The following is a 25,931-nucleotide window of genomic DNA, read 5'->3' as shown; positions in this document are numbered from 1 at the left end:
CACACACACACACACACACACACACACACACACACACACACACACACACACACACACACACACACAGCCCTCTGCTCTCTCATGACGTGTCCCCTGAGTGTCTGGATAATAGATAATAGAGCTGGCGACCTGCGGGGGTCTTACAAAAACGGCGCTCATTGAGTGTGAGCGTCGCACAAGAGGAGAGGAGCCACATCACACACAGACAGCAAAGCAAACCGGCCTCTCATATCATCATTCAGCCGCCGCGGAAACAAGAGCAACTCGGAGGACTTCTCAACTTTTACGCACGGAAATTTGACATTTACGCACGACTTCAAAAGCATAATTTGACGAAGACACGGACAAAACCAACTTATTTACGGACGTGAGAGACTCTCGAGGATCTTACCTGAGCGGCGGGCCTTTGGGTTTCACTATTAATCGATAAAGCAGGTAATATAATCTGATGGCTCAAAGCTTTGGAGCAGATCAGTCAGATGGAGACTGATATGAAGACTGGCAAGTGAACTCGTAAAACAAAAACAACAAAAAAACGTTAAAAAAAAAACTTTAAAAGCATTTTTGTTCAAGAATTTAAACTTCAAGAAAAGAGTAACCAGCTATGCCTCGTCCAGGGAAAAACTCTTACAGCGACCAGAAGCCTCCTTACTCCTACATATCACTCACAGCGATGGCTATTCAGAACTCGGCTGAAAAGATGCTGCCTCTGAGTGACATTTATAAGTTCATCATGGATCGCTTTCCATATTATCGAGAGAATACCCAGAGATGGCAGAATTCCCTGCGACACAACCTCTCATTTAACGACTGCTTCATCAAGATACCCCGTCGGCCTGATCAGCCGGGGAAAGGCAGCTTCTGGGCTCTTCATCCGGACTGCGGTGACATGTTTGAGAACGGCAGCTTCCTGAGGAGACGGAAGCGCTTCAAGGTGCTGCGTGCCGAGCATATGACCTGCAAGAGTTCCCCCATGATGCACTATTTCCACCATCACCACCATCACCCTGGCAGCAAATTGGGCACTGCATCCAGCCACCACGACCACTCAGCCGCCCCTCCAAACGTGGGTCGCCTTCCTCACTTTCAGGGTTACGGGGGCATCACTTGCGCACAGCCCGGTGGGTTTAAACACCCATTTGCCATAGAGAACATTATAGGAAGGGACTACAAGGGTGTGATGGCCAGTGGGCTTCCCCTTACCTCGGTTATGCACCATCTGGGTTACCCGGTGCCCCCTCAGCTCAGCAGCATGGTCAATTCTATGTGGCCGCACGTCGGCATGCTCTCAGAGTCTATGGGTGGCGTATCCGTGCCAGCATCATCCGAGTACGCACCATTCAGCGTGTCAGCCAAGGGCCTGTACCACAACGCCAACGGGCAAACCCTGCCAGCCGTTCCAGTGCCAATAAAACCCACCCCGTCCCTGGGCCCCGTGCCGGGTTTGACGGGTCTGCAGTCCGGCCCGGCCCAGATCTGCTCGCCGTCCTCACTGATGGAGAAAAGTGATCTGCTAGAGGGAAAAGGGAACCCTCTACACCCGGCCCTCCTGCTGTCCTAACCGGGTAAATTGCAGGCTATTTTTGAAAGAAAAGAAAAAATAAATAAAGCGAGAAAGACATTGAGATTACCCGAAATAAGACTTATCAGAGACGACAAATAGATTACGTGCAGCTGTAAGAGCGTTGTAAAATTAAGTTTAACATTGTGCTGTGTAATGGATTTTTCATTAGACTCATGTTGATTGAAATCATGATTTATTTGCACAATTTGTGAGGGCATTTACCACATACTGTAATGTGGCACTGATAAATACAATCAGACTGGTAGAGATGCTAATCCCAAAGAAAGCTTTGATTTAGGAGACAAACAGTCCGAAATGATTTCAAATGCAAATCAACTGCTCTGTTTTTTGATTTTTGCTGTTATTCTACTTATTTTACTTCAATCATTGGCAGGCCTACCGGCTAAAGACAAGTAGACCTTCGTAATTTTTAATTAGGCCTGTTGCACTTTTTTGTGTATTCTCTAGCAGTGCATTAAAAATGTTATGCTTGTATTATAACACTATTTATCTGAAGATATTTATAAAGAACTTAAAACCAAATCCTTCGTGTTGTAGTTATTTAAATAACTGTTTACATTTGCACATCCTTTCAGGGACGACTGTGTTTGAAAAGCTGAGGAAAAAAATTCCAATAGACTCGGACATTCTTTTACATCAGTGGAAACAGACATTCAGGTCCCGACTTTTATCTATCAATTCCTCAGATGTGTAAATAAAGAAATACGTCTCTACCCTTATTAAATATTTTGATACTCTACAACAAGAAGTAATAACAAAAAGATCACTTCACATGCCACCTGTAGTTCTGTTTAATGCATAATAAATGGTCAGAATAATTAATTTATATTCCAGCTGTTTTTCTTTAAAAACATTATTTTCAATTATTGATTACAACTGATTACAGAAATAATATTAAATATATATTTGGCTCTAACTATGAGATATGGAGTACGAACTGTGAGAGTTAATATTTTTCACTGAACCAACATACGATGACATAAAAGTAATTTTTTACTTTTCTTCACTCTGGAGTCATCCAAGGAAGATCTAAACCCTCTTTGAACATCCAGTTCAAAAACAGAGCTGAATATCATATTACATGGTGTAACTGTTATATTTTAAGAGGATAATTTTAAGAATACTTATTATTCTATTTAAGAACAAAGATAGCAAAAAAAAAAATCTTGCTATCACCTTCCATAATTCATACTTAAGTGCACGCAATTGTCCACATTTGAGCATGTGTACATGTGCTGATGCACGCTGTGTTCAAGTGTGTGTATGATCTTCCAAAAGATGGATATGAGCAGCCAACATTTTGGACAGCAGCTCCACAACTTCAAAAGCAGGATCAAGTTTGCTCTTTTGTTTGCTCTGTTTAAGTCAAGCTTTGAAGCTTCTCCTCAACGGCAGCACAAAGCTCCAGGTTCAGCCCACTAAAAATGACTTATATTTAACCTCCTATCCCCTGTTTAGCATCCCAAAGGCTCTCACAGCCGACACTATTGTCACACCAGCCTCTGAACAAATAATTGAGATGCACCAGTGGAGGAGAGGCGTGGGAGTAAAAAATTAAAACCTATTCGGGTGTCATTGCTAACGAGCAGAATCTCCCTAATAGTGATGACCCTTATCTTTTCCTTTCTCATTCAATCCTTTTTATTTATTGTTATTTTATCACCATCATTTTGTTGTGTTATGCCTGACTTTTATTTATTTTATTTTATTTCTTTAGCATTTCTCTTTAGTTTTTTCTATCATGCCACCTCCTCTTTACTTTCTGTTCCATCTACACACACACATACACACTTTCTCTGCAGGGTGTCTGTAATTTCTAGTTAAAGGGAACTGAGATTTCTACAGCACACCCAAACTGTTTGTGTGAAAAGTGTGCCTGTGCCTGTAGGTGTGTGTGTATGTGTGTGGGTGTGTGGGTGTGTGTATGTGTGTTGCTTTAATTCCCTGATCAGCAGGCCTCAATGTCTTTAATAGTCCTCACTGCATTAGTGCATAATTAAATGCCACTAATTAAGACACAATAAGAGGAGTAATAATGCAGCCATTACTACCCTCCATGATCCTCTGTCTTCACAACACCGGAGTTGGATGCCTCTGGAATCATAATATCACATGAGCTCCCCTAATGTGCACATGTGTTTATGTGGAGGGGTAATAGGTGGTATTTTTGCTGTTCGGTCTTATAAGTAGGAACTGTGCTGGTTGTGTCAAAGCATTTAAAAGAATATGTTAAATGATTTTCAGCCTCAAGAGCAGGTAGTAAAATAGAGAAACAAAATGCTTTGGATGTCAGCTGAGTATGTATACCGGTTATAATTTAGATTACAAACAAAAATCTGTTCTGGCTGTGTGTTTTTGTTTTATATGGTAATAAAAAACATATTTTTGATAGACTTTCTTAGTTTTCTCAAAAGAAGCAAGTGCACTGCAAATATCTCTCCACTCTGCTGTGATGGTTTAGCAGATATAAATTTGAACCTGATGCTTAATGTCAATAAACTGCAGAGTAATTTCATTAAATAAATTTTAAAAATTAATATGGTTTACTTCTTTCTCCAAAATGAAAATGTAATAACCACTGAGTCTCCTGTTTCCCGAGAGCATTAAAGAAATTTGTCTGCTGTGTGCAAATCCACTTACTTCAATTGGAAAAACATAAACTAATTATAAAAGCATAGAAAAATTGTAATTAACGACTCTTCTGCAAATAAAACTACATATGGAAGAGCTGAAACCTGGAGCTTTTTTCTCTTTAGACACTTAAATCAGCACAGGTGCACACTCCAGTGTAACACAGCCATTCCCAAAAGCTGAGGCATAAATAAAAGGCATAAAAGGCAATTAAAGAAGGAAAACAACTTATAAATATGTCCTAAAATACTGATCACTTACGACAAAGACCATATTCATACCCTGTATATTTTTATTATTTTTTTTGGAATTTGATTTAATTTGAACAACACAGTACGACGCTACATGAATTAATTTTAGCACTGATAAAAACATACCTGGAATTAATATGGGCCAACTCTTAACTCGGGACAAATGGTTCGACGTGTGAAATGTGAGTGTAAAAGAATAAAATGAGTCCTGTGAATGAATAAAACATTTAGGTCAGAGGTGGTTCACAGTCAACCCTCTGAAACATAACGTTGCGATCTTGAATAGAAGATGATGCATTAGTGGTAATTACCCGCACTTGATAGGGGCCAGGGTGACAAATTCTACATGCATTTTTCTTAATGATCAGTGAGGACAGGCCATCATGATGAGCAGCTTAATTCATCTGATCTGATGTGCTATTTCTTACTCATGCACACTGGCACACGCGCAAACCTTAAATATTATTCTTTGTTCCAGACAGCAGTCTTTTATTCAATATATCAGAACATCAGATGATTTAGAAATTTGCTCCAATTTCTTTAAACCTATAATTGTCATACAAGGATTCATTGTTCATCCACAGCTTGACTGACCATTAAAAACATCAGCAGAGCCATTCTAACTATAGATGGAGGTATGAAAATACATTACAGCAAACTCCTTGTTAAAAAGGTCTTTTTAATCACAGAGATAGGAAATCACATAAATGTCATGAAGATGTTATTATTAAATGTTAAAATTCAGTGATTTGTTTCGGAGTTTGCAGAAATGGGCTTCAATGATGGGGAAAAAATTGTCTCAAGCCTGCTACGTTTTCTTACTACACTTTTACCTGACGGTAAATGGAAACAAGAAAGAAAGAAAGAACGAAAGAAAGGCTATGAGAGATGTACACTGAACTTGTCAGTGGTAATATTATGACTTCTGATGTAATCTGAAGAGAGCTGTATCTGAAAATGAATCAGCTGCTCCTGGCATTCCCTAAAACCCGACTGAAAACCATTGGCAACCGAGCCTTTCCAGCTATCGTTCCCAAACTGTGGAATGATCTCTCTGCCCATGTTAGGATGGCCTCCTCATTGCCTCATTTTTAAGACATGCTGGTAAACTCATCTTTATTCTAACTCAAAGTGAGGTTGGTGTGCTCTTACTTTCTATTTATTATCAATACTGTTGTTGTTGCTGATTTGTTGTGTGGTGTTTTGTGCCTTCTATAACACTTTGTCCAATTTGTGTGTGCTTTGTAAATAAATTGGTAATGGTAAAATATATGGATTACATATATTCTGTATATGCCACTGAAAGATAGGGGTACAACAATGGGAATGTACAAGGAGTCTTTGGAGGCATTTATTGCACTACTAACATACGCATACAGATCAATCTGGCTGCACAGAGCACTCACACTCACACACACTTGCAATCTTCACAAGAAAGACTACAAAGTGAAGTTTTAACTCTTTCATTACAGAAAAGATTAAATACTGTTACAAAAGAGAAGGAAAAGACTTTCACCTGAAACAAACTCATTGCGTGGCATCTCATCGTATCTCTTATTTCCTCCCCGAAACTGATTTCTGATTTGTGTTGTGAGAGTGAACACATAGGCTTTGTCACAGGAGAGAAGATTATCAAATATCATGACCACCAAGGTTCAACTGGTCGTCATACCAGCTTATCCAATTCAGGGTCGGGAGGGAGGCTGGAGCATATTCCAACTGCTGTAGGGTGAGACATGTTCGTCAGCATATAGACACTACATGAAATAATATTCAACACTTGCAAGAAAGGAAACATACCAGTGATAAGAAAAATGAGATTTCCACACAGAGTAATATATTTGTGAACACATCATACTGTTTATTAAAATATATTCAAATTAAATATACTGAAGTAAAGTAAATTGCAAAGGAGTTCCTTATGGATGACTAAATGAAGTTATTAATTTCATAATTACACTGAAGCTGCTAAACTTGTCTTTTGCATTAACAAATATAAAATTTGGATTCATAAAAAAGTAGATCTGATCTGTCATCATCTAACAACCCAGAGAGCTCTTCTTAAAGCACGAGAAATTATGTCAGGTGTAATTGATCATGCTTAATTTGATTCAGTCTTAATTGATTGATTCATAATTCTTGTAATTAACTTAACTGTGAGTAAACTGTGAGTGAATCAATAGGGGCCACGAATAAAACCATAATTAAATCTTTATCATTTTCTATTTGAGAATTTTTTTTTTTAAATGTCACTTTCTCTTGTATGACAACAAGATTATATAATTTACTATTAAGTCTTTTTATGTATTACTTTAATAGAATGAGCAAACGATCTGTTCTCTGAAGCAGTTTTTTGTTAAGTTTACTACATTGACTGTACTGTATAGTTGTGGTCCGTGTGATAACTCAGTATGTGATTCACTGCAATCAGGCAGCTGGCATACGGATTTTTTCTGCTCTTATCTTAATCAAACGATCGGCTTGCCATATTCATTGCTGTGGTGTTTAATAGGGGGACAAGGGGACAGTCATCTGGCACGTGTCGACAGGAGTCAGCGTGAACCAATGAAAAGACCATCTGAGGGGAATTAGCATACTGGCATCAGGCCTGGAGACAGAGAGAAGCTGTCAGGGGAAATAGTCCTAACGACAGGTCACTCTGGACCGCTGCACATTACTATAACTCTTGTCCTTTCTCTGTAATGTATTGCATTCCCTCTCCAACTTGTCTCTTTTACTGTCTCTCTTTTTTTTCCATCGTCACTACTCTGCACCAGAGTCCTCCATCATTCTTCTTTGTCATTCTATTATGTTGGGTGTGATGTACCCAAAGAGAATCTTTGGGTTTTTTTCTTTTATCAAAAACAGTTTCTACGTCATCCCCCAGCCATATCTCCATCATTCAGCCTCTACAACCCACCACTCCTCTTTCTCCTTAATAATTACCCGATGATTCACTGATCCAGGGTCAAATTTAATCCACCCCCGTGGTTGAAGTGTATTGTCTCTGTTCTGTCGTCAGAGCAAGGTCATCTGACGCAGCTCATATCATCATCATCAATCTGCCAACTTTCTTTATTGGCCCAAATTGTTACAGCTTATTAGCCATTATTACCCTTAATTATCAATTCAAAATAGGTCAGTGGTTCACCTTCTCTGGCCTGCTTCCCATTGTTTCTCCTCTCTGACTTCCCCGCTTCTTCACTTTCTCTAAAGAGTTCGGACAAAGAAGTTCTGTGGCCAAAAGAACTTCAGCAGTTTGTCAGAGGTTAAGTGCTTTGTAAGAAAATGAGTGCTCGTATGGGCCCATTTGAATCGCCAGTAATAGAGATTAAAGTGAAATGGAAATGAACAAGTGTGTCATCAGCTCTCTCCCTGCTGAGTTTGTACTTGAAATTTTCAATCTCATTACACAATGTCAAAACATGATGACTGGCAGTGTTTCAGTGAAAACCCTATAACAAAGGTTCGAATTAATACAACTGCCAGGACTCGATTATTAGTTTATTGGTGCAAGAATAAGCAAAGATGTCATTTGATGGTTTCTCATAGAGTTCCTTTAAAATTTAAAGAAATAAAATATGATACAAATATTACAGATTTTGCCTTTTTTGTGTTGTGACTAATGTCATATGTCTTTTCTGTATGTCCCCAAACAATTTCTTTTTGTATTTTGTATATGTATCGATTAATACATCCATTTAATTACAAAAGTGTAATCGAAAAAAAACTTTCTTTGTTTCACTTCATATTGGAAAGTTCTCCTCTTTGTAACACATGTTATTCATTGTTAGGTACACAGCTTTACAATATAAGGCAAAATTACTGAATCATTACAACTCAGTTCAGCTGCAAAGACATTAAATTGATTTATTCTTTAAAAAAAAATGGAAAAAGACTTGCTTTGAAGAACTGGTAGAACAAACATGTCTGATTGATCTTTGATCACCAGGCACCAGAAGTCTTTTCTGCCGCATTGAGCAACTGAACTGAATCAGCAAGACTATAACCATTTTTCTTACTGAGCATGTTCCAAAGAATCAGCTTCCATGAAACACAGTCGAAGTTTCTATTGTTCCTTTCTTGTGAAGAAGGAAGGCAACAAAGGTCACTTTTAGCCCTGGGCAGGTGGTTAGCAGGGTTAAGTTACAGCCTCCAGAAGGGGAAGAAATACACTGCATCAATAATAACAATAATGATGTGCAAGAACACAGAATGATTTTTAATACATTGGCTCTTTTCTTTTTATCCATTTTTAGGCTGGTTTGTAAGACAGATGATAAGAACCTATTTGTCCCTACAGCAGTCATTATCAACCAACAGCCACTAGTCACTTAGCTATTCTGTAGCTATAATAAAAGGAATAAAACTCTTTTTTTTTCATGATGTATTGAACTATATGTGGAATGCTTTTAGACAACATTAAAGTGTAGCTTTCTTGTGTAGCATAAAGTGAATTTTAAACTGATTGCAAATAACTTTAATGAGAGATTGTTGAATAAAAGAGTAATTCACTTAGTTTAAGCTTAGCTGATATTTATTTGTCACATTTTTTTCTTTATTTGAAAGTCTGGTAACACATTAAGCATGGATGGACAAACAAGAGACATCGTGGTGTCTGAGACCATTAACGTCTGCAAATCACAAAAATGAAAGGTGCATATAGGATAAGACCTTTAAAGCATTATGGTTGATTAGTTAACATAATATTCCACACACTGAATTAACAAAATGAAGCCTACAAAATATAAATGATTGAATTATCATTTTAAAAATGTTAGGCTCCAGAACAAAAAAGGTTTTTACACTAATGCACTCAACAGCGATGGTGCATTTGGCAACAATGTGCCGTTCTCTCGTTAACGTTAATTGGAGCTGTGGCAGCAGTTAAAGGCAAGGTCCTCCTCTGACTCCTAATCATTTAACTCTCCATTACAGAGAGCACTCTGGGTTTTTATTGCTGTAATAAAGTTGATCTTCACTACCACAAAAAGCCTCCTGACCCCTGGGTGACGTGGAGACCCCAGACTCACTGTATTCATCATCTTGATATTGAATTGAATTGAACTGAATCTTTATTTTGAACATCTTTGTCACAGGCTCTGTTTATAGAGGCAGCCACACAGGGTCGGACAATGTTTGTTACTGTAATCTTTACCCAGAACAATAATATACAATATACATGTTTTGCGTATGTGCTTGTCTATATGGACAAATCTGACTACCATTTAGTTTTCCAGTTGTTTTATAGATGTTATAATAATAATGAGGCTATACAAAAATATTAACTATAAGTCATGCATTTACCAAAGAGAGGTTTGAGGTACTAAAAATATATTTAATCCATGTATGCCCTCTTGTGGTCAGATAATTAACTGCACAAAAGCCTGTATGTTCATATATATTTTTTAATTATTATTATTATTTTATTAAATAGGATCGATGTAGTTTAACATGGTTCCAGTGGTGACATGAAATTGAATTGCTACTTAAAGCTGTAGCTAATTTCCAGGTCTTACATTCACAATACAATTTTTTTTTCAATTGTATAAAATCACAAAACCCTACAGATAGAAAACTACAAGTGCACATTAACTAGGAAAAAGATAAAGAAATATAATATTAAGGGAAAATTAATTAAGATATGGCTCCTAAAATTCTCAAACTTAAATTTATTTATGGGGCACATTAAAAAGAAAAATACACATTAAAAAAAGTACAAAAAGGTGGACTGGAAAACAAACAAACAAACAAAAAAGGTTATAGATAAAAAATAAATATATATACATTTTAATGGGTGCTAAAGAGACAGTCATGGCCTAAAAGGAAAAAAAATGCAAAAAAAAAAAAAGAGAGAAAGAAAGAAAGAAAGAAAAAAAAAGGATGTCTGCACAATTATGAAATTTGCATAATTGAGCTCATAGTTGCTTTTACTGTGAAAGATTTAATACCTGTAATTAATCTGAGTTTAGTTGGAGATTTGTCCCATAGATGAGTAGACTTTATGGAGAATGCTGCTGATTGTTCAAATTTAGATCTCCAATGTGCTATTTTGGAGTTGAAACTCACCACGTTCCTCATGACTCGTGTTACTGTCTTGTCTCCGGGCAGAATTACGAGCCAGGAAACAATATAATCTAGATTAATGCTTGGTAATGGAAATCTGGTGCTTGTTATCTGGAACGGGAGAAAAATTTAATTACAATCTCGATGTTAACCATCGGGCAGAAAGTGACAAAAGCACATGGACAAGACAAAGTGTGTTAGTCAATGAAAATCTGGTTTTTGGTTTCATTGTGTAAGAATGTGATACTAAAAATGTAGGAAGCAGGTCATTTAAATCCTGGAAATGTCTGAATAGAATCAAATGAGGAATAAATTCATCTTGAGCTGATTTGGCATGTAGCATTAAAATTCAGATCGGAACACAATGGTATCATCATCCATATTTATATAGTTAAGTTTCACCTTCATGACAACACATAGAGACTGAAGCCTGTCTAGACTTTAGGTCAGTTGTGTGTCTGCATTACCAGCTGTTTAAAGGTCAGAGGACCTTTGAGGTGGTGGCTCCTGTCTTTGAACTGCTTTGAACAAGAGGGCAGCTCTCTGTGAAAAGTCGATTATGCTTACGTCATTATGATCAAAATAGCACGTTTCAGTGATCAATCATGTGTTTTAATCACATGAACATCATTCTCTTCAGCACTTTATGACTAATACATTATGTTTTGGGACATCTTTTAATAAATATTCTGAGTGCTCAAGATGTCTTACATATTTACATGCAGTTATTGGATGTATTTAATGTCATCCATTTGAGGCAGAGGCAGAGATACGTGGTCTCAGCATTCTGTCAGTGGGCTGGTTTGGATTTTTGTTTTTTTGTTTTTTTGGAAAATCACAAAAAGACTTCCAAGCTGACCTTTACAAAACTTAATCCACGAGTGGACAGGTGGAGCATGAGCAAATTAAGAATCCATTAAAATTTGTAGCAAATCTGGATCGATTTAAAACCACAAAGACAGGGCAGGAGCATTTTCTGTATATTTTAAATTTGCACTTTACATGTTTGTTTGTAATTTAGAGCAGGGTGTGTCTTTGTTGACTGTAACCACTTTTATTGTTTAAAACATGGACATTAGAGTAATGATGTAATTTGTCTCAACTCGATGCCAAGCTGACATCGCACCATTCCAGCACAACTAAACACATCACTCTGATTTGCCACCCACCCAGAAACACTCATCACTCTGTGTTTGTTACGTGTACTCTTGTGTATGTCTGCTTAGGAAATGTTGCTTAATCCAGGCGGAGGCGTCAGATCAGTCAGACAGAGCCTCACCCTTACCTTTAAAACCTCACTGACACATGTGTCACACACACAGGCAGGTCTCTCTCTGGACAAAGACACATCACAACCCCAAAGGTAAGAAGAAAAAAATTATTTCACCATTTGGCAAAACTGTTTTATTTCTGAAAAGTGTGCTATTCTGTTCCAAGATTTCTATATTTGATTAAATAATACTTTACTCTTGTCACCAAAGGTGGGGAAAGGGAACTACATTCAAATCCTTAAATCAACATTAAACAGCCATGTGGGTCCTTGAGAAGATCAGGGAGAGCATGGAGAGCCTTCCTCAGGAGTTGAGTCGTTACATTGGAAAGAATGAGGAGGATACACTTTTCCCTTCAAAGGCTAGCCTCTCAAGGAATCTGCACAACAATGTCCTAACCCCAGACATGATCCCAGAGTTCTGTCTGCCTCCACGGCTTCGCAGGCAAAGCCCACTGCTAGAAGCTGAAGAAAAGCCACTGTTTGTATTCGGTCAGAACCAGATTCCTAAGAGTAGGCAGATTTCAGACACGCATGTAAAGACAAAGGATGTGAAGACAAAAAATGGTGACACATCAATGGCCTGGAAAGCTACAAAGAAGCCTTTGCCATTCTCTGCAGAGAGCTACGGCCTGGGTGGAATTTATGAGAGCCCCAACACTCGGAGGAAAGAGTCTTTGTTCCACTCAAAACGCCCTGTTTACCTGCTTGATAGAAATATGCCTACTGCAGCACCAAGACTGGCAAAAGAGACTAATCTTCCCAAGAAAACTTTATCTGGATTCCTTCCGGTGTTTTTATGCAAGAGTATGTCTGAGACAGAAAGCGAGACACCTTCTTCCAGTGACTCTTCTCCCCTCAGTTCACCTTATTGTGTCAAATCCTCCCTTTATGTCTCATCAAGCAGTGGCCGCCTTAAAGGTACAGTATCTTGCCCTTCATTAATTGACAGTAAGGCGGGCAGGAGGAAGTGGAAGAGAGGAGATTCAACAGCCTCACTCAGCAGCCCATCAAGCTTAGAGGAAAACTCAGCTAACCTAACTCCACCAGCCCTCCTCCCGATGGATGCTCTGCAGTGCCAGGAAAGACTTCAGCGGGAGCATGTCCTCCCATTGCAGGGCCATGGCAGAGTGCGCCTTTCCGCTGAGCACACCAAATTCTCCGGCAGGTCGTCGTCATCCTTATCCACAGTCCGAGTACGTGTGGTGTCTGTGGAAGGCCTGTGGAGTGATACTGACCGACAGACACTGAACTGTGCAGTGAGTCTGTGTCTGACTCCCGGGAAGCTGCAACAGCAGGAGAGTGCCACCATCAGGAACTGCCGGAGCCCAGTTTTCAATGAAGATTTCTACTTCACAGAGCTGAGTCAGAAAGATCTAATGGAAATGCAGCTTAGGTTGAAAGTAGTGCATAAAGCTGCAGCTGGAACTCTGAGAAGGGGGAAAGTGATGGGAGTGATCACCAAACCTCTGTCTCAGCTGCTTATTTGAAATAAACAGGCAGAAAAATAGTTTTTTGTATCACAGTATGAAAACTGCATGTGTTGTATATTACATGTGATAAAATTATGATGTCTTAAAACTATTAAAATGTTGATCTCCTCCATACCTGCTTCATGCCCTGGTGGACGGGGCTGTGGCTCCCCACGCCCTCTAGCAGATCATTATATGAAGGAACCTTTTAAAAACAAGCGCGTTCATGCTCACAGGTGTACACACGGGTGCTCACACACACAAACGACACCCTTTTTGGCTCCTACCTCAAAGCACACTGTGCGCTGTCGATCCAACGTGCAGTGCAATAATGTTTAATATTTAGTATTTACTGTTATATTCCCATATATCATCGTGATGTTGTTTCTTCTTTTGCTCTCGTTTTCTTCTGCTTGTTTTCTTTTTTAATTCTCAACAGGTGAAATTAAAAAACAAAAACAAAAAAAACAGTAACATGTAATATTTAGTATCTACTGTTATCTACTGTTAGCTAGTTTATTGTGATGGTGTTGGTTTTATTATGTTGCTCTTTGTTGTTTGTTTCATCTTCTGGGTTTTTTTTTATCTCCATACAGGTGATCCAGGTGTTTTGTTTGTTTGTTTTTTCTTCCCCCCTTTCTCACCATCTCTTCTCCCATCTATTTTTCTTTCGCTCCCTCTCTTTCTTTCATTCTTTCTCCCCGTCCTATTCCCCAGTCATGTCTGTCCCATCTTAAAAAAATGAAAATAAAATAAATACATAATTATAATAAAGGTCAATCAAATGGACCAATATGGCAAGGCCATGATGATCCACTTGGTAAAGTAAATCCACTTGGCATCTTTCTTGGCCTTCAGACAACAATTCTAATGGCTAAAGATCCAAACGGACAGGCAAACCCCCCCCCAAAAAAACCCAAAAACCTATTAAAATGTGTAAAAAGGAAAAGGTTGAAAAGGGAGGCAACCAGTGAGCAAATATGTTAGTTAGCAATGAGCTCTTGAGCATAGTAAGGCATTTAGCTGTTAAGCAGATATTTCTCTCAGCAGAGCTTTGAGTTTAGAGCACACTTACTGTACTTTCATCAGATGGTCACAATATGTGCCTGCACTGAATGTTAATGTTGCTGTTTAAGATGTACAAATAGGCAGCTGTTTGGTAATGTTCAGCATAAAACTGTCAGCTCTTCTGTTTCTCTGCTGAACCATATCCAAATACGCTCTCTTCTGTTTATCTCTGTCATGCTACTCTATTGTACGGCCCTGTTATGCCATTTATATTAAACACTACTGAGTGATGAAGTCTGAACTGTAGAGGTTTGTAAATATGACTTGTGCCCAGAACTTTGAACTCAGCAGTTAGAAATCGTAGAGGATACAAATCAGACCACATAAAACCAGTCTCAGTCCCAGTCTTCCTCGTACTAATGTTTCTTCTGCTGACACAATTAAATTATCTGAATAAATCAGTTAAGTGATTAAATTTGATTCCAAAAGTGATTTCTTTTATTCATTTATTACAATTTCACATTCGTAAAGCCAAAAAAATATGACCCTTGACCTTAAAAAAACAACTTAGAAACGTGGAAACTTAACTTAAAAAGTCAGATTTACTTCTATAATCTTACGAGCGTGAATGATACAAAATATAAAACTAAAGGAACTAGGAAAGTCTGGCTACAAGGAAACACATAACAAGAGAGCACACAGCAAGATGGGAAAATGTAGATATTAAATAATGAGGTAACGAGACACAGCGGAGACACATGGGGAACAGAGCCAAACAGAAACTGACTGAGACAGCAGGAAGCAAAACTCAACATAATGCACACAAGATGAGAGACATCGTGGGCATCGTGGCGATCGTGGCTCAAGAGTTGGGAGTTCGCCTTGTAATCGGAAGGTTGCCGGTTCGAGCCCCGGCTTGGACAGTCTCGGTCGTTGTGTCCTTGGGCAAGACACTTCACCCGTTGCCTACTGGTGGTGGTCAGAGGGCCCGGTGGCGCCAGTGTCCGGCAGCCTCGCCCCAGGGTGGCTATGGCTACAATGTAGCTTGCCATCACCAGTGTGTGAATGGGTGGATGACTGGATATGTAAAGTGCTTTGGGGTCCTTAAGGACTAGTAAAGCGCAATATAAATACAGGCCATTTACCATTTACCATTCAAAACAGAACAGGAAACATAACGCTGAGGAAGAGACACGGACATGTGAGCTTGATACAGACACAGAAACATGACTGACCAGGGGAGACAAGAATAACTTGACACAACTAAATGGGGAGACCAGACAGAGACAGAGCACAGACAGAGTTGACAGAGACAAGGACACGACTGGGGAAACGTATATGTATCACAGAATCTAGTGGGCTAGCAGAATCTAAAGAAAGACTAAAAACTAAGAAACATAGACAATAAAACTCAGAAGCACTAGGAAATACCGTAAACAAAGATTTACATATAGAACCCGAATATAATACACCTCTGATACTCAAGAGTACATCATAAAGTCCAGAACCACTCAAAACCATAACAATATGTGTGGGAGCTGGATAGTGTAGTGGTAAGACTACACACCTTTGCAGTGGGAGTCGCAAGTTCTTGTATCCAGTAACATGAGTAGTATGGCTAGATCCCCCATGCTAAAACCAAGCCCTGGAGTAGCCTGTCTGCAGCGCGGACACAAGCATTTCACTACATGTTGTACTCTGTATGATTGTGTATGTGACAAATAAAGGTTGTTTGTTAATATCTATTGAAATTACTCAATACAAGTTAATACTGTGAAACTCATGATCCATAATTTCAAAAACAGCCATAAAGACTGAAGCAGCAGTTGTCTGAGCTCATATAATAGCAACTAAACGTTATTGCAAGCCTTCATTTGGAGTGATATCAGTTTTATCCAAAAGCTCAACAACACCTACATGAAACAGCATTAGACTTTGTTGCATGTTGGAGTCAGCGAGACTGTGAGATAAGTGAACCATTTTGAGGAAGCCAGGGAATTTCAGGCTTATGACATAGCGTTTCAAAATATCACACTGACACTCTTTCTTAAAATCTAGTATATATGTTTCGGTGGATTTTAATGCTTTTAAACACACTACTATCATGACTACACAACTAAGGTAATGGTATTATAGTTGTATAAGCACAGAGGACACATTTAAACTTTTCAATTATCAAAATAATGACATTATATGTAATTATTCTGGTGTGCTGGGATGATCCTCTGATGTGCCTAGGTCAGGTTAACAGGTTAATTTTAGAGCTAGGTGCTTTGTTCTTGTAGAGGAGTCTGTCTGTGTAGCAGAACGTAGGCAAGAAGATGTAATGGGTGTGATGTAATCCATCCTTCCATTCATCCACTGTCTTGCGCTTATCCAAATCAGGGTTGCAAGTGGTAAACCCTACACAGGTTGCTACTTTGTTTCAAGGCTAACACAGACAGACAACCGTTTACACTCACATTTACACTTATTAGAACCATTTCAGGCACACGCATTAACCTCATCCCGTGTATGTCTTTGAATTGTGTAAGGAAGCCTAAATACCTGGAAAAAACCTCTAAGCATCCCATGGAAAGGCCCCAGCAAGGGTTGGATTCAGACTCCAGGACCTTCTAGGTGTAAGACAACTGTGCTGTGCAGCTCAGGGCAGTGACTACGCTACTCATAGCCAATTTCCCAAGTATGGGTGTAGTTTATTATTATCCCATTAAATAACGGCTTTGACATTTTTTAGTACTGTTTCCTGAAGTAGCTGTTACAGGTGACGTCAAGCACCGCCCACCCCCGGAAGACGTCCTAATCTGACGCTGAACCTGAACGAGTCCTCGTCGGGATGTAAACATGGTGATAGGCAGATGAGAGAAACGCCACAATGGTCTTCGAAAGCGTGGTTGTAGATGTCCTCAACCGATTTTTAGGGGACTACGTTGTCAACCTTGACAGCTCGCAGCTAAAGCTCGGCATATGGGGAGGTAACTGAACTTGTGTTTGTCATTTTACTTGGTTAGCTCGCTCTCTAAGCTAGCTAGCTAGCTAAATGCTAACGTACGCTAGCCACCAGGCGTATGACACTAACAGCTGAGGAAGCTGTTAGTGTCACTTTATGCGTCCCCAAACCAGTTTAAACTGTTCACCGTGAACGAGACAGTGCAGTCAAATGTTGACATCGAGATATATTGAAATACAGCGTTATTTCCGACTGTTCCAGTCATCTTTTTTTTTTTAATCTTATTTGCTCCCGCAAGTCTGTTTGAGCACTGCATGCATACGAGCGTCTGGGAATCATGCATTTCGAGGTCACACCCTTTTACACAGCCAGGTTATGACTCGGTACTGTGCTTCATATTAAGTACCCACTCGTTCCAAGAAATCTTTGGCACTGTACACAAATATGAGTATTGGAAAATTGGCTTTAGCCGCTGAACCTGGATCAATTTTTAAAACTAGTAACTAAGTCAAACCATTAAGTACTTTGTTTTACCAAACTTTATCTTAATACCAGCTTCTCTAATCAACAAATGTATAAAAACGAGTTGTCTTTCATAGACTGTTTTACATGAGTAGTATGTCTATGAATAATGTGTTACGATTGATTTGAATTATTGGAGCTCTATGGTGCGAGTTGCATTAAGTCAAAAGTCCTGAAACCTCTTTAATTAGATTGAGTTTCTATATGAGTTACACTTTACCCAAATGGTAAGCCATAATGCTGTTACCATAGTAACAACGTTTTCCTGGCCCTCTAGGTGATGCTGTGCTTAATAATCTTGAAATAAAGGAAAATGCCTTGGTAAGTTGCAGTTAAGTGTGTGAGTGAACAGCATTAGTTATTACATCCTGGCATTCACAGATATTTGTTTATTTATTATTCATTGTACTTTGTTGCAGAGCCAACTTGATATTCCTTTTAAAGTGAAGGCTGGTCATATAGGTAAGACTTACTCTTACTTTGGCTCATACTGACCATAATTGTTTAGTTTAGTACCTTTGTACAGAAGAACCTTTTCTTAATTGGGTGTTTTTGTGATTAGGGCGTCTCCAACTGAAGATACCATGGAAGAACCTATACACACAATCCGTGGAGGCCACGTTGGATGGTGTCTACCTGCTTATAGTTCCCACAGCAAGTAAGATGATTTAATATGTGCATCAAAATAAACAAATTTGATCCAAGTATTCACAGTAGGCATTACAGTGTATAAAATGAATGAAAAACCACATTTAGTAGACACACAGTAGCTGAATATTGTTGGACACCTTTGGTAAGCTGAGTAAGCCACTTGTGTTAATATGTTTTAAAGATTCAAAAATACATTAAAATAATTTAATTCTATTAAAGTAAAAGTATTTATCAAATATAATAATACAGAAAGATGCACATTTTTTCTGGTGCTATTTCTTTCAGGCATAAAGTATGATGCAGAAAAGGAGGAGAAGCAGTTTCAGGAGGCTCGCCAGAGGGAACTACAGCGGATAGAGCAGACAAAGCTGAAGGCTGCTGAGCAAGGTCAGGGTGCACCTTTATTTTATTTTTTAAGGTTTTTTTGTAAACACGTTACTATAGCAAAGCTCCTCAGTGTGTATCTGTTTGTATGGCAGTGTTTCCTCTAGGTTTTGTATGAAAACAGCCTTTGTCATGGTCAACAGGTTCTTAGAGAAAAAACTCCAAATGTTGATATTTCCTGTTGGCTCTCATCTGCTGCTCTCTGGCTGTGTAAACATAAGTCATGCGCTCCAGTGCGTGAGCCAGTGGGCAGTAGAACATTTGGTGTTGACTTTGCATAGACAAACAAGCAATATCAAAATTTATAAAATATGTCGTATAGTCACACACACAGATTTAATGTCATATGGTCATGGTTTGTATGGCTGCGAGTTCCTGTGCAGCCAGCGTTTTTCACGCTTTTTCTGTTATGTGTGGTTTAGCACTTGAGTATCACACCACTTCAGCAGTTGTCTTCCCTTGTAGTGGTAGACTGCTGTGTTGCTGTATTTTGGGACAGCCTGGTTTTGTCATTTCAACAATATACATTTGCCATTAGCTAGAAAAAATCTATCCTTGATAATTGACTTAATAATTGACCACTCATCTTGGACATGAATATCAGGGTATATTTGGGCTCTTAATTATGTCTTTGAACTGGTATTTTTCCAGATTTGTACAACATACATATTTGATGAGTTTAAAAAGAAATGGCATTCATTCCATGCCTATGATGAGTGTGTAAACTCCTCACCACAAGTATCTGCCTATCTACAAGCTATTCTTTTTATAACACTATGTCCTCTTTCAAGGTGAAAAGTGTTGTATCTTAATTTCTGCTGTAAATTTGCCATTTACAGCATGTAGGTGAAAATACAGTGTAGGTTTGTATTGTATTTCTAAATTTAAATAAAAATGTGTACTATTTTTTTTTCTTTTTTAAAATGTTTTGAGATGCAGCTTTATTAACAGCAATGTGATTCACTGACATTCTTATGTAAGCTAATATTTGCTTACATGCTAAAAAAGGAAAGGTCAGAAATAATCATTAAAATATTGAAAGTAAAATTTAGTTATCTGTAAAGTTCATCAGGCAGTCATGAGAGCTAAGGCCAGCTGAATGTCATTCCAATTATACAGAAATACACAGTGAATGTGTATCGAAGGTCCTTTAGAGAAAATCTTCAGGAATTTTTGGGACCTGCTGGAGCCTCAAAACCTAAATCGTTTGCATTTTACAGAGAATCCCAAGCTTGAGAAACAGGACACTTTTACGGAAAAACTTGTCACTCAGGTCATTAAAAACCTCCAAGTCAAGATCTCTAACATCCACGTGCGCTATGAAGATCATGTGAGTATTCAAGCTGAGTTACCATAATAATGTACAATTTTATCTATGGTCCTGCAAGTTTATACATGTTTCCACTTTAAATGAACTAAACACTGTTTCTAGAGCACTTTACAATAGAAGAACTGATTTTTTTTTTTTGTCTTAACCACACCATAAGGCTTAGCTCTTTATTTTCCTCCTTTTTTTTGTTAATGACAGGTAACAAATCCAAACTGCCCTTTGTCATTTGGAGTGTCACTGAAAAACCTCAGCCTTCAGGTGATGTGTCTTTCCTGTCAAATTATATGCTATTTTACATTTAGATATTAATCTTTTAATGAACCTCACTGCTTGTTTGACCGTACAGACAGCTGACGCGAAGTGGAGACCCAGTCTTTTAGATGAGAAGTCCAAGTTTTTCTTCAAGGTAAGAAATCCAACCATGTTATCGACCTTGTTTACCACCACTGTACAGGTGGTATGGAAGGTAGGTAGGTGTTTTTAATAAAAAATACCACATACACGTTTAATAGCATTTGTTTTTGGCTTTAAAGTAGTTTTCTGAAGTTAAAGACTAACTCTTGGAAAACTTCATTGATTTTTCTTTCAGCAGTGTTATTTCCTCATAATTTTGGAGCATAAGCAAAACTTTAAGAAGTCCTTGTCAAACACTGTCAGCTTTTTTTTCTTGTAATCGCAAACAGCTTCATCACTAATTGCTTTACCTTTCTTGTTTTCTCAGCTGGTACAACTAGATAACCTGTTTGCCTACTGGAATGTTAACTCAGTACTTTTCTCCAGTCACACTTCAGATCGGGCCCTGGTGAGTCACTGTATTATTAACGTATTAATATGTACTTGGAATTAGCCATCTCCTATTTTCCTGGAAGACACAATGCTAGTGTTATGTTGTGATCACACAGGGCACAGATCTTCGGTTACACAGGAGTTATGTAAAGGTGTTTCATTTAGCACTATGTCATACACATGATATAGTAGTGGGTTTCTTCCATACATTATAGTTAAATCAAAACAAAAAAGAAATCAAATATGTTAGGAGGCCAAGAAATTAGCAAAGCAAAAAAACAGTATGTAAATAAATCTTCACTTCCTCTGCGTTCTTACAGCAACATCTCCAGAGCAGCATGGACGTCCACTCCTCTCACGACTTCAGTGAGTGTCATTCTTGTGGAACTAAGTTCAAAGCACATTACATAACGTCTATGAAAAATTTTGCAGACAGAAAGTGATGAAGAAATGATTTGTGATGATTTCAGCACATCTCAACAGATTTTGTTTTCAGTTTCACTTTAAGGCAACAGCTTGCATATTTTTGAACTGATAACATTGGTAAAGTTTTTTAAGTTCTTTATAGATAGATGCAAATTTGCAATGTGCAGCACAAAAGGTAGTGAATCCATCTTAATGCTCACATTTGCAATTCTTAAATCATCTTAATTCCTTTTGCTGTTCCACAGTTTTTCGCCCCATTTCAGCTGATGCAAAACTGCGGATGAATCCCAGGTCAGATGTGGATTTCTCCTCCCCTAAAGTGGACCTGATGGTCAATCTCAGAGAGGTGGCAATTGAACTCAACAAAGCCCAGGTGTGTGTGTGTGTGTGATAGAGATGTTTAAACTTGTATGTGTTAAAGTTTCATTAAAATAGAATATTATAAGAAAGGGAGAGCTAAAGAGGGTTGTTAAGGATAAACTACATAAACAATGTCAGATAATAACTGCACTAGAGTACTTTGTGATGATGTAATTGCTGACTTCCTGTTATTCCAGTACATTAGCATCTTGGAGCTGCTGTGCTCAGTGGATATGATGTCACGTAATCTGCCATACAGGAAGTACAGACCCGAGGTCCATGTTCACAAGAACGCCAAAATATGGTCAGAAGACACTGTCACATATTTATCACATCATTTCCTCTGTCCTGTGTTTCTGTAATCTTTTTTCAAAAACTGGATCCCATATGTACATGTCATTTACCACATTACATTCAGTCCACTTAGTATTACAAATTGTTACATTGATTCCCTGATTTCCAGGTGGAAGTATGTGATCACAGGCGTCTTGGAGATAGATGTGAAGCCAGGTCTCCACATGTGGTCATGGCAACACATTCGCCGACACCGGCAGATGGTAAAAAGCTACAGAGAGCTCTACAAGACAAAGATCACCAGCAAGAAACCCAGCGATGAGGTTCTCAAAGACTTAGAGGTGGGGTGGAACTAAACTGAACAGGGGAGAGGGAAAAGGGAAATAAACAGAGAGACTATGGGACTGTTTGCCTTTCTAGTCTATGTTTTCACATTATTGTCTTAAGACTAAAACATTTGAATTATTATAATTATTATAATTTTTTATATTTCCCTGCTGCATATAAACAGTTTAGACAGGTGAAAGTTTTGAGTTTAATTTGATATACTAATATTACCAGTAATTCTGTTTTAATATACATTTCATACCTGTTGTCACTGTTATAAGACAAATGCTTGCGAAAGTTGCTTTACTTGACTGTAGTGATCATAATTGAAGGCCTATGTCAAAAGTAAAGCTAATATAATATGGAAGTAATTGATTACAATAGTATTACTTCTCAGTAGCTTTCTAAAGTGATATCTGTCATATTTCTAGCCATAATTGCTCACAAAGATATCTAGTATTCAAGCCTACAGGGACTGATTGAAGTGCATTAGAGCTTGATGCTGAGTTTTTGAGATAGACTTGAAAATAATTGAATTTAACATCTGAAATTAAATGTGTTCCCAAGTTCTTCTCTATTTTTATTAGTATCATATTTCCCCAAAAATAGAACTGTAGTAATTATAGAATCTAGTGAAAGCTCTAATCGATTTCTTTTGTGTTTATTCTTAGAAGCCCGAGAAGACTTTGGATATTTTTAACATCACTTTGGCCAGACAGCAGGCTGAAGTGGAGGTAAGCTTTTTGTATCACATAACTGAGAGAACTTCAATAAGCTTAGACACCTTGTGTCTGATTTATGAATTGATCAAACTGTAATGGCTGGATCACATTTTGCGCTTTGTCTTGTGATCTCAAGTTGTTGCACAAATCCATAAAAAAGGACAACAATTTGAGATTCATTGGAACTATGCACAGTACAGTGCCTCTCAGCAGCTTGGTGCTGGCGTATGTTTGTTCCAGCAAGCCAAAAGGCCAAATTAGGCACGTAATCGATAATTATACAGTAAGCAAAGGAATGTAGGGGGTTGAGGATTAGGCTGCCATGGTTCCAGAAGGTGCAGCACTGTGCCGTTAACTGAAAAAAATTACATATTCTGCACAATTTCTCTTATATTTCATTTCATTTATTTATTTATAAAGCACATTTAATAACAACAGGGAGTTGATCAAAGTGCTGTACAAAATAGCAATTAAACAATGACATTAACAACAACAACAACAACAACAACAACAACAGGTAAGAAAATTAAAAGAAAATTAGGATAAAAGAATTGGCAACTCTCATACAGTTTCGAAAGCCAGAGTAAAAAAATGTGTTTTAAGATGCGATTTAAAAAGAGTAACAGTTGGGGTCTTTCTAATGTGGAGAGGTAGATCATTCCACATTTTTGGTGCCACAACCGCAAATGCCCGATCTCCTCTGAACCATCCTAGACTTATGTAAAGTAAGGAGTAGATGATCACTTGATCGAAGGGCTCTAGAGGGCGTATAAAGTTGCAAAAGGTCAGACAAATAGTCCGGTGCCTGGCCATTTAGCACTTTATAAGTCAAAAGTAAGATTTTGAATTTAATTCTAAAACGCACTGGAAGCCAATGAAGGGAAGCAAGCACCGGAGTAATATGTTGGTGTTTCTTCACACGAGTCAAAAGGCGAGTTGCAGCATTCTGTACAAGTTGGAGCTGAGCCAAGCTGGACTGACTGACACCCACATATAGTGAATTGCAGTAATCCAGTTGAGATGAAACAAACGCATGAATTGCTCGTTCCAAGTTTTTAAAAGATAAAAAAGATCTCACTTTGGATAGGAGCCTTAATTTAAAAAAGGACCGCTGGACAACTGAATTAATTTGTTTCTCAAATGTAAGTTTGTTACCCAAGAAAACCCCCAGGTTTTTTACATGCGTTTTAACAGCACGTTAGGTTACATAAGTCCAAATCTGGCGCATTGAAATTACAGCTTGGTCCAAAAATAATTACCTCAGTTTTATCCTCATTGAAGGGAAGAAAATTTGAGGCCATTCAGGTTTTAATTTCGTCAAGACATTTGACTAGCAATTCCATGGGCGTGGAGGTGTTTCTATTAAACCGAAGATTAATCTGGGTGTCGTCGGCATAAGAGTGAAAGCAGATGTTATGCTTCCTAAAGATCAGGCCTAGGGGCAAAATATAGATTTAAAAAAGAATTGGGCCTAATACGGAACCCTGCGGGACACCACAAGTAAAAGGAGCTGGGGAAGAAATAAAATCATCAAGGCTCATGGAAAAAGTCCTCTCGGAGAGGTACAACCTAAACCATTCCAAGGGGATACCTTTGATACCACATTGCTCCAAACGGGAGATCAGAATGCTGTGGTCAACAGTATCAAAGGCTGCAGTTAAGTCTAAGAGCAGGAGCACAGCTGGGTCTCCTGAGTCAGTGATTAATAAAATATCATTAAGTATTTTTAGGAGGGCAGTTTCTGTGCTGTGGTGGGTTTTGAAGCCTGACTGGAACTTCTCAAAAATATTATGACTATTTAGAAAGGTTTGGAGCTGCTCAAATACAATTCTTTCTAGAATTTTTGACAGAAACGGAAGCTTGGAAACAGGTCTAAAATTAGCAAGAACAGAAGAATCAAGGTTCGGTTTATTGGCTGCACTACAGCGTGCTTGTATCCAGTTGGTACTACTCCAGAACTGAGACTACTATTAAAAATAGTTAAAATGTCAGGACCGACTACCTTAATAATCTTTTTTAGAAAATGGGTTGGGCCTCCATCTGAGGGATAAATGATGCTAACAGATCATTTGTGGGCTGGTCAGGTTTTTTTCCTTGCCATCTTTCCTCAGAAAAGTGAAAAGGGGGAAGCATTTGACATTTTGTTTCGTCTCCTTCTTTAGGCAAGTAAAGCAGGCCTGCGTATTTACCGTCCTGGGATGAAGATGGAGGAAGAAGAGTCTCAGGGTTGGATCAGCTGGATGTGGAACTGGGGGGCACAGCCTGATACAGAAAGAAAAGAAGTTAAGACTGGAGGTAGGTTACAGATAGACATGTACATGTGGAATGTCTTTGTAGTAACAGCCTGTAATATTAGCTTTTTTACTCCTCCTATGTCCGTTCCATTTATTCTTCTTACCATCTCTGTGTCAGGGTTTGATGAGCTGTTAACCCCTGCTGAGAAAGCCAAACTCTACACTGCCATTGGATACAGCGAGACTGCTGCTAATCCCAACCTGCCAAAGGATGTGAGTCACTTTCCCCCATGACACCCCCTCAATTACTAATAATACACTTCCACTTGGTTATCTGTCGCACAGAAGCAAATATTACAATTGTAAAAAAAAAAACAAGTATTCTGTTACTTTATCTTTATACTCTTTGTGTCATATCTTTAAGTTTGAGAACATGAAGGTCAACTTCCACATGGAGAAACTGTCCGTGTCAATTAAAGATGACAAGGACAAAAACGAGATCATCAGGCTGACTGTGGGAGAGCTGTACTCCACACTCACACAGAGACCTGGAGCACAAGCCATCAAGTTTGTTCCAGCCTTCTAAAACAAAATAACAACTTTGTAGCTGGTCTTTTTTCTCCACAAGGGTAGATACTTGATAACACTAGCTTGTGTGTGTG

At 38.5% G+C, this 25,931-nt stretch overlaps 3 protein-coding genes across 6 annotated transcripts in view; all 3 read left to right on the top strand.

The window, feature by feature from the left end:
* The first annotated feature begins 604 nt into the window (after window positions 1-604).
* On the top strand, window positions 605-1,561 carry foxb2 (forkhead box B2). Its single transcript, XM_005722080.1, has one exon. The coding sequence runs from the start codon at window positions 605-607 to the stop codon at window positions 1,559-1,561; it is 957 nt and encodes a 318-aa protein (XP_005722137.1).
* A 10,502-nt stretch (window positions 1,562-12,063) lies between these two features.
* Window positions 12,064-13,293, top strand: LOC102195054 (C2 calcium-dependent domain-containing protein 4C). The gene has a single exon (XM_005722388.1). It carries the CDS (start codon window positions 12,064-12,066, stop codon window positions 13,291-13,293), a length of 1,230 nt encoding a protein of 409 aa, XP_005722445.1.
* A 3,770-nt stretch (window positions 13,294-17,063) lies between these two features.
* The window catches only part of vps13a (vacuolar protein sorting 13 homolog A), a 43,130-nt gene continuing 34,262 nt past the window's right edge, over window positions 17,064-25,931 (top strand). For all 4 annotated transcript variants that reach the window (XM_013914581.1, XM_013914583.1, XM_013914580.1 and 1 more), the window contains exons 1-17: window positions 17,064-17,258; window positions 18,033-18,076; window positions 18,175-18,217; window positions 18,318-18,413; window positions 18,692-18,793; window positions 20,011-20,120; window positions 20,319-20,378; window positions 20,467-20,526; window positions 20,842-20,922; window positions 21,227-21,272; window positions 21,578-21,705; window positions 21,890-21,996; window positions 22,156-22,327; window positions 22,985-23,047; window positions 25,198-25,330; window positions 25,448-25,542; window positions 25,694-25,836. In XM_013914581.1, the coding sequence (XP_013770035.1) occupies window positions 17,159-17,258; window positions 18,033-18,076; window positions 18,175-18,217; window positions 18,318-18,413; window positions 18,692-18,793; window positions 20,011-20,120; window positions 20,319-20,378; window positions 20,467-20,526; window positions 20,842-20,922; window positions 21,227-21,272; window positions 21,578-21,705; window positions 21,890-21,996; window positions 22,156-22,327; window positions 22,985-23,047; window positions 25,198-25,330; window positions 25,448-25,542; window positions 25,694-25,836 (1,583 nt within the window). In that variant the 5' untranslated portion in view covers window positions 17,064-17,158. The remainder of the gene's footprint in view (window positions 17,259-18,032; window positions 18,077-18,174; window positions 18,218-18,317; window positions 18,414-18,691; window positions 18,794-20,010; window positions 20,121-20,318; window positions 20,379-20,466; window positions 20,527-20,841; window positions 20,923-21,226; window positions 21,273-21,577; window positions 21,706-21,889; window positions 21,997-22,155; window positions 22,328-22,984; window positions 23,048-25,197; window positions 25,331-25,447; window positions 25,543-25,693; window positions 25,837-25,931) is intronic.

The sequence above is a fragment of the Pundamilia nyererei genome, unplaced genomic scaffold, assembly GCF_000239375.1.
Source record: "Pundamilia nyererei isolate P.nyererei 1_Seehausen unplaced genomic scaffold, PunNye1.0 scaffold00006, whole genome shotgun sequence".
In the NCBI taxonomy this organism is placed as follows: Eukaryota; Metazoa; Chordata; class Actinopteri; order Cichliformes; family Cichlidae; genus Pundamilia; species Pundamilia nyererei.
This window is presented reverse-complemented; position numbering and strand designations above follow the sequence as displayed.

What these genes read in the sequence shown, in the direction of transcription:
- foxb2 (XM_005722080.1), top strand. Translation starts at nt 605, where the DNA reads ATGCCTCGTCCAGGGAAAAACTCTTACAGCGACCAGAAGCCTCCTTAC.
- LOC102195054 (XM_005722388.1), top strand. Translation starts at nt 12,064, where the DNA reads ATGTGGGTCCTTGAGAAGATCAGGGAGAGCATGGAGAGCCTTCCTCAG.